The 12550-nt window shown below is 41.5% G+C and overlaps 1 protein-coding gene across 1 annotated transcript in view; it reads left to right on the top strand.

Moving 5' to 3' along the window:
- The window catches only part of NDC1 (NDC1 transmembrane nucleoporin), a 53298-nt gene that overhangs the window by 18692 nt on the left and 22056 nt on the right, over positions 1–12550 (top strand). Inside the window, exons 9-13 of the mRNA XM_007534193.3 lie at positions 238–330; positions 3300–3381; positions 7571–7729; positions 8969–9214; positions 9310–9422. Of these exons, the coding sequence (XP_007534255.2) occupies positions 238–330; positions 3300–3381; positions 7571–7729; positions 8969–9214; positions 9310–9422 (693 nt within the window). The remainder of the gene's footprint in view (positions 1–237; positions 331–3299; positions 3382–7570; positions 7730–8968; positions 9215–9309; positions 9423–12550) is intronic.

Here is a 12550-nt window from a genome sequence, read left to right as displayed (position 1 = left end):
TTTCAGTTATTGGAAACCAGAAATCTAATCAATAATCAAAATAGTAACATTTTAAAATGTAGTTTATTTGGGTATGATGTAACTTTAATGCTGCCTGTTTTTTTTGCAAGAACACTAAGGATGTTAATTCTCTCACATTGTCTTTTATAATAAGTTTCTATTAGTGCCTGCTTATAAGTGTTATAGTCATGCAAATAGTAACTTTTTTATACCCTCTGCTTTGATTATATCCCATAGGCTCATCTGTTCCCAGTTCAGCCACCATTCGCAGAAGAGTCAGATGAATGCTTACCAAGAGTTTTAAATAGCAATCCACCCCTCATCATAAAGGTAGCAGAACTATCTGCTTTGTGTTTTTACACAGTCGACTCTAACTTAGGGAATGGAGTTAATATTTAGCAGGTCAAGGATCTACAATATTCTAGAATTATTATTGTAAAACTACCTACTTACTATATTGACTGCTGTTTGCTTTTTCAGGTTTTCATTCAAAGTGGTCAAGCTGCAAGTACATATGGGAACATATGTATACAGCTAAGCTAGTTGTATATTCAGACTAGATATAAAGTATGTCAAGTGTTAAAATATATTACCTTTTCATCATTATTGTTCAGTTCAGCTCTGGATTGTGGTGGTGCTGGGGATTGAACCTGGAACCTTTTGTGCCTCAGGCATGAAGCATAACCATTATGATGTCTCCCTGGCCCTACATTTGTTTGTTCATGTTTTTTTTTTCTTTTTTTTCCCTCTCCTTGTCAAGATTATCGCTGGGGCTCAGTGTGTATATGACAGATCCTTTGCTTCCAGTGGCCAATTTTACCTTTTATTTATTGATTTTTTTTTAAATGTTTATTTTATTTGATTGGACAGAGAGAGATTTATGAGGAGGGGAAATAGGGAAGCAGAAAAACACCTTCAGATTTGCTTTACCACTTGTGAAGCATCTCCCCTGCGGGTGGGGAGCAGGGCCTCTAACTTGGGTCCTTGACTGTAGAAACTTATGCTCAACTGGGTGGGCCATTGCCCAATCCCTGGTCATACTAGTTTTTAAAACAACTGAAAGGGGGCTGGGCAGTGGCAGCTCTGGTTAAGTGCACATATTACCAAGTGCAAGGACCCAGGTTCAAACCCCAGGGGGTCTACTTCATGAACAGTGAAGCATGTGTGCAGGTGTCCACTTTCTTTCCCTGTCTCCCCTTCCTTCCCAATTTCTCTCTGTCCTTTCTAATAAAAATCTGAAAGGAGCACACACACACACACACACACACACACACACACACACACACACACACACACACACACACACGAACTGAAAGGTTTCATAACCCTGGGAAAGTTTTATACTAAATAAATGAACCACTTAGGTTCTCAGTGTTAAGTATCAATAATGACTAGTTTACATAAAAGATGACAAGTTACTTATTTGGCACATCTTTAAGTCACTGCTAGTTGCTTGGGATATAGTATTGAATAAGACATAGCACAGCCTAATGAGAGGCAGAAACAAACTAATGAATAGATTGACCTTCAGTATGCATAGTGAGAATCACTTACTCTGCTTGGAGCCGCTACAAGACAACAGCATAGAAGGGACGTCATCTTGAATGATGTATGAAGGTTTGCCTGGGAAGCAGATGAAGAGTTTTCAGCAAAGTGCAACATTATATGGTGTGTGTATTGTGTGGTAGACACTGCCATTGAACTTGGTAGCAAACAAGAGGTCCCTCCCTCACAGTTCAGAGGGTAGAACCTCACTCTCTCCCTCTTTCCCCACCAGGATTATCACTGGGATTCAGTGTCCACACAACAAATCCCTGCTCCCGGTGATGTTTATCTGATTATATTTATTCATTTATTTTGGTAGAGACAGAGAAAATTGAGGGGGAATGAGTGGCGCAAGAGGTGGCACAGTGGATAGGGTATTGGACCCTCAAGTATGAGGTCCCGAGTTCAATCCCTGGCAGCACATGTACCAGAGTGATGTCTGGTTCTTTCTCTCTCTTATCATTTCTCATGAATAAATTAATAAAATCTTAAAAAAAAAAAAAGGAGTCGGGCTGTAGCACAGCGGGTTAAGCGCAGGTGGCGCAAAGCACGAGGACCGGCATAAGGATCCCGGTTCGAACCCTGGCTCCCCACCTGCAGGGGAGTCGCTTCACAGGCGGTGAAGCAGGTCTTCAGGTGTCTATCTTTCTCTCCTCCTCTCTGTCTTCCCCTCCTCTCTCCATTTCTCTGTCCTATCCAACAACGACAACAACAATAATAACTACAACAATAAAACAACAAGGGCAACAAAAGGGAATAAATAAATAAAATAAATATTAAAAAAAATTTAAAAAAAAAAAAGAAGAGAGAGAGAGAGAGACACTTGCAGTTCTTGTGAAGATTGCCCTCTGCAGGAGGGGATGGGATTTGAACATGTGTGCACTACCTGGTATGTCACCTCCTGTCCCCCAGAATTTTTTAATTTCTTGTTGCTGGACTTACAGTGGGAAGGTAGAGGCAGTGTGGCCTGGGAGGTGGTATAACAGACCAAACACTGGACACCTAAATACAAAGTCTGAGTTTGAATCCCAGCATCACATGTGTCAAAGTGATGCTTTGGTTCTCTCTCTCTCTCTCCCCTGCTGCTCACATTTTAATGACATCTTTAAAAATGGAAAGAGAAGGGGGATTGGGCAGTAGCATAGCGTGTTAAGCACACATGGTGCAAAGCTCAAGGACCAGCGTAAGGATCCTGGTTCGAGCCCCCGGCTCCCTACCTGCAAGGGAGTCGCTTCACAGGTGGTGAAGCAGGTCTGCAGGTGTCTACCTTTACCCCTCTCTGTCTTCCCCTCCTCTGCATTTCTCTGTCCTATCCGACAATGACAACAAGAATAACTACAACAGTAAAACAACAAGGGCAACAAAAAGGAATAAATAAATAAATAAATATTTTTTAAAAAATGGAAAGAGAAGTAGAGGTGGGAATGTCTTGGAAGTCTTGAAAGGAAGGTTGTGGATCTGAAAAGTTTTTTGCATGAGACATTTAACTAACTTCTCCTTAGATAGTGCTGTGCCCAGTCCATTAATGACCTTCGATACAGAGGTTAAAAGTTGAACAATAGGATGCAGGAGGGGTCGCAGTGAGTAGGACCCTGAACTTGATAGTATGAGATCCTAAGTTCAATTCCCAGCATCCATGTGTCAGAGTCAAGTTCTGTTTTCCTCTCCCTCTCTATCCTGTGTTAACACATCAATTTAAAAAAAACACACAAACAAGACCCCTGAATAATGTGTATGTGTTTTTCCCTTTTTAGTACTTGGCGTTGCAGGATCTGATGTTGCTTTCTCAATATTCTCCTTCACGAAGACAAGAGGTTTTTAGCCTTAGCCAACCAGGTATTGCTAAGAGTAATAGACTTACTTAGGCATGTTTGTATGAAGTGTTCCACTTAAAGAGAAAGATGGATTTGTTTCTTTATTTTTTTTCAACATTTTAAAAATTATCTGTATTTATTTATTGAATAGAGACAGTCGGAAATTGAGAAGGGAAGGGAGAGATAGAGAGGAAGAGAGACACCTGTGGCACTACTTCACCACTTGCAAAGCTTTCCCCCTGCAGGTGGGAATGTGGGACTCGAACTTGGGTCCTTGAGCGTCGTAACATGTGCGCTCAGCCAGGGGCACCACCACCTGATCCCAAGAGGTGGATTTAATAAGATGCCACACGTCAGTGATCTCATAAAACACAGTATTGCATTGCATTTTACAGCTAAGTGTTATGGTTAAATATTATGCCAGCAGGGAAAGTATTTTTGAACTTTTATATTCTCTCATTTTCTTAACTTGAAGAAATTAGAAGGATGGGACCATGCGGTGGAGCACCTGGCTAAGTGCACACATTACGATACATACGGTCGCAGATTCAAGCCTCCGGCCCCACCTGCAGGGGGAAAGCTTTGTGAGTGGTGAAGCAGGTGTCTCTCTGTCTCTTTCACTCTCTATTTTCCCCTCCCCTCTCAATTTCTCTCTGTCCCTATCCAATAATAAATAAAAATATTAAAAAGAAAGAAGTTATAAGGACAGCTGATGGTTTTAGAGCAGAAAAGCATAGTTTTTGAATATTATGATTTCATACTACAAGAAATTTTAAAAATTGGGTGAGCTAGGTTGTCAGGAGAGAGCTCAGCTTGTAGGGTGCATCCCCTGCTGTGTGTGAGGCCCTGGGTTTAAGTCCAGACCCTGGGGGCACAATGGACTGATGGCACTGGGTGAGCATCATGGGTGATGGAGCAGATCCTGTGGTGTGTCTCCTTCCTTCCTTTTGCTTAACCCATTGCGCTACTACTCGACCGGCCTTCCTTTTGCTAAGAAGTGGAATTCACTCGATGAAATTGTAAAGTCCTGGGTCCATTCCTTGGGGCAGCATTAAATAAAAATTAGGTCTTCTAGTTACTGGCTGGGAGTTCTAACCTACAAACATTTAATGTCAGAATTGGAAGAGGAAGTTGTGTCATTTAATTCAGAATGCTAAGCCTTTCTGCTGTTTTGTTTGTTTTAAAGTTTTATTTATTCATGAAGAAGATAGGTGGAAAGAGAGAGAAAGAACCAGACATCACTCTGGCACATGTGATGCCAGGGATTGAACTCTGGACCTCATGCTTTAGTCCAATCCTTTATGCACTGTGCCACCTCCTGGACCATACCTTGTGCTGTTATTTTGCTTCCCTTATGAGAGAGAGGGGGAGAGGGAGGAAGTCAATTTGATGTCATCTAAAGATCCTTTGGTGACTGTGCAGCCCTTCTCCACTGTTACCCGCCAAGCTCTTCAAGGTTGAAATTGTACTAGAGCTCTGCCAGCTCCTTGAGAAAAGTGCTAACTCTGTCCACTTGTGGGGGACTGAAACTTAGGTACTTTCTCCTCTCTAATAGACTCTTTATTATTTTGCCTAACTTGCCAATTCCCTGATTGTAAAATAAACCTTCCATTGGTAAATGGAAATGAACTCTAGATACATAAAAACTGAAGTTGTTGGAGCCATTTGTACCATGAAAAATCCAGAGCTGATGCTGGGGCCACTCACTGACGGTAGCAACATGCTGCTATCAGAGTTCGGCTCGTCTAGGAGTTCTCTCTGTGTTAAAACAGTCTCCCCTAATATTCAAGCTAATTGTGGTCCTGTGTTGTCAGCAGTACAAAGCATACTGTGGCCTGTGGTTGGATTGTGCTGTTTGTTTGCAAGTAAGGTGATATTATTCTTGAGTTAGAAGCAGGGGAGTTGTTTAAGAAGGAATCTTTTTTTTTTTTTTTAATTTTTTATTATCTTTTTTTAATTTTAATTTTATTTATTTTATTTATTCCCTTTTGTTGCCCTTGTTGTTTTTTATTGTTGTAGCTATTATTGTTGTTGTCATTGTTGGATAGGACAGAGAGAAATGGAGAGAGGAGGGAAAGACAGAGAGGAGGAGAGAAAGACAGACACCTGCAGACCTGCTTCACCGCCTGTGAAGCGACTCCCCTGCAGGTGGGGAGCCGGGGTTCGAACCGGGATCCTTATGCTGGTCCTTGTGCTTTGCGCCACCTGCGCTTAACCCGCTGTGCTACAGCCCGACTCCCTAAGAAGGAATCTTAAGTGAAAATGGGGAAACCAATTTTCGGTGGACTTCACTGTTTTCTGTCTCCACTAGGGCTTCATCACTTTAGACTTTCTTCAAGTAGACAGAGGGAGAGGGCGAGACACCACAGCATCTCCGCTTCCTCTAGAGCGGTGGTAGGCGAGGCTCAACCCTGGGTAGTGTGTGTGGTGAGGCAGGTACCCTCTGCTGTGCTTAGCACATCATGAAGTTCAGTTGAATTTTATATGGTGACTCCAGGAGTAAAGGTCTCAGAAAGTCTAAAGCGAATAATAGTTCAGGTTAAATAGACAGATAACACAACTGTAAACTGTCCCAAGTGTGAAGTAGGATCATTGTCAACTTCTATGTTACTGTGATGTCCAGTGTATCACTCTAACAGAAAAGGCGAATTGCAAGGCTCACATTTGGCTTCAGTAGTCTTCTAGCGTTTGCCCTTCTTCTGTAGCCAGTCAACAGCGTCAGGTTGAAAGCTGTCAGGAGCTGCTTGTTGCTGGCTTTGAAAGTGACTGGGATCCATGTGGATTCAGTCAGCTAGGAAGGATCGTCAGTTTCCCCAATGAATGGGTACTCACGGGTTGCACCACGAGAAGGTCGATCCAGTGCATTCCAGTAGTGACACATGGCAATTGAGGTGGATCCCATTAGACATTGTAGAGCTTATCCATCAATTTATACAGCGTATAAAGTAATGCCTTTTTAAAAAAGAATAGTTATTTTGGATAGAAGCAGAGAAAACCTGGAACATGATATCAGAGGACCTAGAGGGGGTTGAATTGTTAATGTGGAAAGCTGGGAAATGTTATACATGTATAAACTAATGTATTTTATTTTTTGTTACTGTATTTTATCATTGACTGTAAACCATTAATTCCCCCCCCCAAAAAAAAAAATAACAAAAACAGAAATTGAGAGGGAAAGGGGAGATTGGGAGGGCACTGCTTCACCCCTGCATATGGGGACCGGGGGCTTGAACTGGGGTCCTTATACACTGTAATGTGTGTACTTAACCATATACGTCACCTCCTGGAACCCACATTAAAATTTATTATTATTATTATTCAATCTGTGTTTTACTGTTTGTCTATATTTTAGAGATCAATTTGAGGGGGCCAGGTGGTAGAGCACATGTGACAATGCACAAAGACCCGGTTTGAGTCCCTGGTCCCCACCTGCAGGGGGAAAGCTTTGCGAATGGTGAAGCAGTGCTGCAGATTGTCTCTGTCTCCCTCTCTCTCACCCCTTTTCCCTCTCAGTTTCTGGCTCTGTCTATCCAATAAGTAAATAAAGTTTAAAAAATAGAGAGATCAATTTGAAAAAAAACTTAGTGGTATAATAATATACCACTTGTAGATATAGGGGAAATTGTTTCATCTAAATATTTCTTGAGTATTTATGTATTTATTAAATGACAAAAGTGTAAGTAGTGGCTTAGCTGAGAAAAGTTGGTTCTGATGCAGAGTATAATGTAGCATCAGGACCAGATGTTAACCAAATGTTAATTTTTCTCCCCACTTTGAGAGAAGACTAATATTACCTAAACTTTATTTATTTTTAATTGCCACCAAGTTTATTGATAGGGCTCGGTGCCAGCACTATGAATCCCACTGGGCCACTGCTCCCACTGGCCTTTTCTTTTCTTGACTTTTTTTTTTTTTTTTTAAAAAAAGAAACAAAAACCAAGATTCAGTTAAACACTTTTTTATATTAGGGTCATGCTGATATATTATTTTCCCCACATGCACTTTTTAAAAATGTAGTATTTGAAAGTTTTGGTTACATTTTTGTACTGTTCCCCTTACCCACTTTATTTGATAGGACAGAGAGAAATTGAGAGGGAGGGAGGAAATAGAGAGAGAGAGAGAGAGAGAGAGAGAGAGAGATAAAAACACCTACAGATCAGCTTCTCTACTAGATTACCTAAACTTTAAAAGCTGGTGTTTGGGTCTCCTAGGTGGACACCCCCATAATTGGACAGCCATTTCAAGGGAGTGTTTGAATCTCTTAAATGATATGACTCAGAAACTGGTTCTCTACCAAGAAGCCGCTGCTACAAATGGCAGAGTAATACCTTCATCTTACCCAGCAGAACCAAGGAAAGTAAATTCTCCAGGTAAAATTTTATAAAGAAAGGGGAAAACATGTATGCTGTAAAATTTGTCAGTTAAAATATGTGTGTGTGTGTGTGTGTGTTTTATTGTATAGAAAATTGACTCACTACATGGGGTATTGTATTGAGCTTAGTTGCCACTAATCCTTTAAAAAAATGATGTTTTGAAAATTTGACACTTAAATGTTTAAAGTCTCATGGCAGTTCTGTTAAGAAAATAGAAAACTGGGTGGGGAGAGAGCATAATGATTATGCAAAAAGACTTAAACCCTTTCTTCCTTCCTTCCTCTCTCTCCCTTCCTTCCTTCCTTCCTTCCTTCCTTCCTTCCTTCCTTCCTTCCTTCCTTCCTTCCTTCCTTCCTTCTCTCTCTCTCTCTCTCTCTCTCTCTCTCTCTCTCTCTCTCTCTCTCTCTTTCTTTCTTTCTTTCTTTCTTTCTTTCTTTCTTTCTTTCTTTCTTTCTTTCTTTCTTTCAGTTTTGCAACAAGATTTCCATGCCTGATTCTTCTGAGGTCTGAGGCTTCATCTCTGGTACCACAGTAAACCAGAGCTGAGCAGTACTCTGATAAAAAAAAAAAAAGTTAAAGGCCTTTGTGCCTTTTACTCAAGCAGCAGGACAAGTCTCCCTTTGTTGTCACACAACAGACCTTAAATTGATAAAGGTGCATAGGACTTGAAGAGACGGTTTCCATATCATATTTGTAGCGTCAGACGTATAGATACATGGGTAAACTGGTCTTCAGAATGACTTGTCAGCTTGAAAGAACTCTGGGGGAAATGGGATAAGGTTAACATTCCTTTGTACAGTTTCACCATATTTAGTATGTTTGGTCAAGTTAATAAAGTAGGAACGTGCAATAAAGCTGTCAGATCCTAATCAAATGATTAAAGTTGCATTTTTAAAATAAAATGTAAATTGGTAAGCTCATTCAAGACAACTTAGAGAAAACTGACTTTGAAGATAAGAATATTTGTGATGGAGAAAAAGCAAGAGAACCTACCAGTCTGACAGAGACAGACAGACAGACACACACACACACACACACACACACACACACACACACGGCTCTTTGAGTGGTAACTGCGTTGCAGTGGTAAAATCTGGATGTAAAGAATTTTAAGCAAAATGGGAACAGCCTACTAAGCCTGGGTACACGCACTGAGCAGAGTATTGGGGTGTATAAAGTGTAAGAACCCCCGCACTGGCGTGTTCCCTGTTCAGTCGCGGATCTGTTCTTTTACAGGAGAAGCTGTTTTTCAGACTCCCAGTTCTACCCAGGTGGTTCGCCCTTCAGTGCCATCACTAGTTAAGACATCACTGTTTCCCTCAAAATTATCTACATCTGATGTTGCAAGTCCCTTGGGCACCCCATTTGGTTCTAGTGTAATGAATCGGATGGTTGGAATTTTCGATGTAAACACCTGCTATGGGTCACCCCAGAATCCTCAGTTAATACGAAGGGGACCACGATTGTGGACTTCTGCTTCTGGTGAGAATTGGCCACCTTCTAAAAGTTAAAATACCATAGTTGCCGACCGAATTGAATAGCCTGGGCCTTCACCGTCTTGTTTATTTGCTTTGTAGGTCAGCAAAGCTCTGAATTTTCTGATCGTTCTCCATCTGCCACTAGTGCTGATGGTAAGACAGTGCGACAGCCAAGTGTGATTTATTCATGGATTCAGAATAAACGTGAACAGGTAGGATGGCATGGTTATAGGATTTAAATGTACATGTAACATTGAGAACATTAAGGATCTCACATGTGTGAGTGATCGAGAACAAACGGGACTTTTTTGGGGGAGGGGGTTTCATGTATTACTTTCACACTCTTGAAATTGCCAGTGTTTAACCGATGTTGAGTTATACATATTGAAATTTCATATGGCATAACCTAGCACACTGCCTTTGATCTGTGAATGTTTTTCATTTGAGTGTTTACTGAGTTCTTCAATCTAGTCATTGTGTGGTTTTGGGCACTGGGAAAGCAGCAAACAAAACTGAGTCCCTGACTGTACAGTGTTTGTTTTCTAGTGAGGGAGAATAGATGAACAAGCAAACATTGTACTATATTTCTTTGACTATAGGAATCACAGTTAATTCTAAGGCTGACTTACTAGCATGATTGTAAGATGCATCTTGAAATGTCATGTTCAAAGAAGGACAAACTTTGATGTCTTAAGTCCCATAATGAAAATAGAATAGAGTAGTTCAGGAAACAGTATTCAGAGAAGGGAGTAACATTTTATGTGGAGTGATCAGGGTAAGTCTCCTTTTAAGGTAGTACTAGCTGAGAGACCTAAAGGAAGGAGGGGCCAGGTGATGGTGCACCTGGTTAAGTGCCCACATTACAGTTCGCAAGAACCTGGGTTCAAACCCCTGGTCCCCACTTGCAGCGGGAAAGTTTCACAGTTGGTGAAGCAGGGCTGCAGGTGTCTCTCTGTCTTTCTCCTATGTCTTCCTTCTAGATTTTTTTCTTTCCTATCAAATGAAATAAAATAAAGGGGAAGGAAAGGCAGGAATAGCAAAATGCAAAGGTGGGAGTGTCCTTTCTTAGATTATGTAAAGATCATTATGGGCACCGGTCTGGATGGAGCAGAATGAGGGAGTGGACAGTGATAGGTAGGTGGTAAAGTCAGGTCAGAGGCAGCAGGTTTCCCATAGCTGTTATAATTGCCATTTTCTCTGAGTGAAGAAGGCCATTGCATAGCTGTACCCACAAGAATGACAAATACATAACCGTATGTTTTGAAAGTGCTGTTCTACCTCCTATGTTGAAGTAATCTTGTGGGAGGTGTTATTATCTATCCCGAGAGAGGTTGTGGTAGAGAGACTCTTAAGATATGATCAAGATCTAGACGTAATAGAATTTGTCTATGATTTAATTGTGAGAGTCAGTTTTCATTCTTAAATTTTTGTACTAGGGAGCTAGAATGATATACCTATAGTTGGTTATCGCTGCAGCTCGGTGAACCCACTGCTCCTGGAGGCCATTTTCCCCATTTTGTTGCCCTTGTTAACCCTTGTTGTTGTCGTTATTATTGTCATTGCTGCTGTTGTTGTAGGATAGGACAGAGAGCAATTGAAATTGAGAGGGGAGGTGAAGACGGAGAGAGAAAGGTAGACACCTGCAGACCTGCTTCACCTCTCATGAAGCAACCTCCCCCCCGCACAGATGGGGAGCCGGGGGCTCGAACCGGAATCCTTATGTCAGTCCTTGCACTTTGTGCGCTTAACCCACTGTACTACTGCCTGACCTCCTATAACTACAGTTTTACTAATAATTCTGGAAGAGGAGATTGTACACAAGTGAAGTGGGGAAATTAGGATTTCAGACATGTCAGTTTTAATTCCAGAAACATTTTGATTTTCATATTTTGGGACTTTTTCTTTTATTTTCTCTTTTGTTGCCCTTTTTTTTTATTGTTGTTGTTATTGATGTCGTTGTTGGATAGGACAAGGGATGGAGAGAGGAGGGGAAGACAGAGAGAGGGAGAAACATAGACACCTGCAGACCTGCTTCACCGCCTGTGAAGCGACTCCCCTGCAGGTAGGGAGCTGGGGGCTTGAACTGGGATCCTTAAGCTGGTCCTTGTGTTTTGCGCCATGTGCGCTTAACCTGCTGCACTATCACCTGACTCCCATTTTGGGACTTTTTCTAACTTTGTTTGTTGCTGAATGCAGACACCTCAACTTTGACTTGCTTTTTAGACAACCAATGAAAATGCTGAATAAGAAATCAGATATATCTAGAGTATAGAAGGAATCATTAGACTGCAAATGTCTATTTCCAAGTTATCAACGTAGAGACTCCATGAAAACTTAGCAATGAAAGAAAAGGGATACAAGAATTGGAATCCCAGTGACTAATGATAAGTAATTGCAAAGGAGACAGAGTGACTACTGAAGTAGCAGTGAGATGTTGCCATAGAAAAGGGGGGCACCTAGGGGGCGGGCGACCATATACTGGGTTAAGCACACATGGCACAAAGTGCAAGGACTGGCATAAGGATCCTGGTTCGAGCTCCTGGCTCCCCACTTGCAGGGGGGTCGCTTCAGAAGTGCTGAAGTAGTTCTGCAGGTGTCTCTTTTTGTCTACCCTCTCTGTCTTCTCTCTTGATTTTTCTCTGTCCTACCCAACAACAACAACAAAATGGAAAAGAAATAATGATGTCTAGGAGTAGTGGATTCAAGCCTTAGCAATAACCCTGTAGGCAAAAAAAAGAAAAGAAAAGAAAGAAAAAAAGGGGTCTTGAATCCTTGACAAAAGCTCTTGGGTGGCAGACAGATGAACACCTGCCTGCCTAGCCTGAGTTCAGGGGAGAATGAGAGGAAATGGAGACCATGCGAAAAGCAGAATCTCTCAAGGGGTTTTGCTTTAAGAGAAGCTGAGAAATGGCCTAACATTTCTGATTTGGGAGATCTTGAAGGATCAAAGGAGAGTTTTATGTTTTAAAATGGTACCATGACTTTAAGATAGTATTCATCTTTTAAGAAGTGGTGGGGAGTCCAGCGGTAGCACAGCAGGTTAAGTGGGTTAAGTGCACGTGGCGCAAATTGCAAGGATTGGCTAAGGATCCTGGTTCGAGCCCCCGGCTCCCCACCTACAGGGGCATCGCTTCACAGGCGGTGAAGCAGGCCTGTAGATGTCTATCTTTCTCTCCCCCTCTCTGACTTTCCCTCCTCTTCTCATTTATTTCTCTCTGTCCTGTCCAGCAACGACAACGACAACAATAATAACTACAACAATAAAACAACTAGGGCAACAAAAGGGAATAAATAAATATTTTAAAAAGTAATAATAAAAGAAGTGGTGACATGTTTGTTG

This window comes from Erinaceus europaeus, chromosome 13, assembly GCF_950295315.1.
Source record: "Erinaceus europaeus chromosome 13, mEriEur2.1, whole genome shotgun sequence".
NCBI lineage: Eukaryota > Metazoa > Chordata > Mammalia > Eulipotyphla > Erinaceidae > Erinaceus > Erinaceus europaeus.
This window is presented reverse-complemented; position numbering and strand designations above follow the sequence as displayed.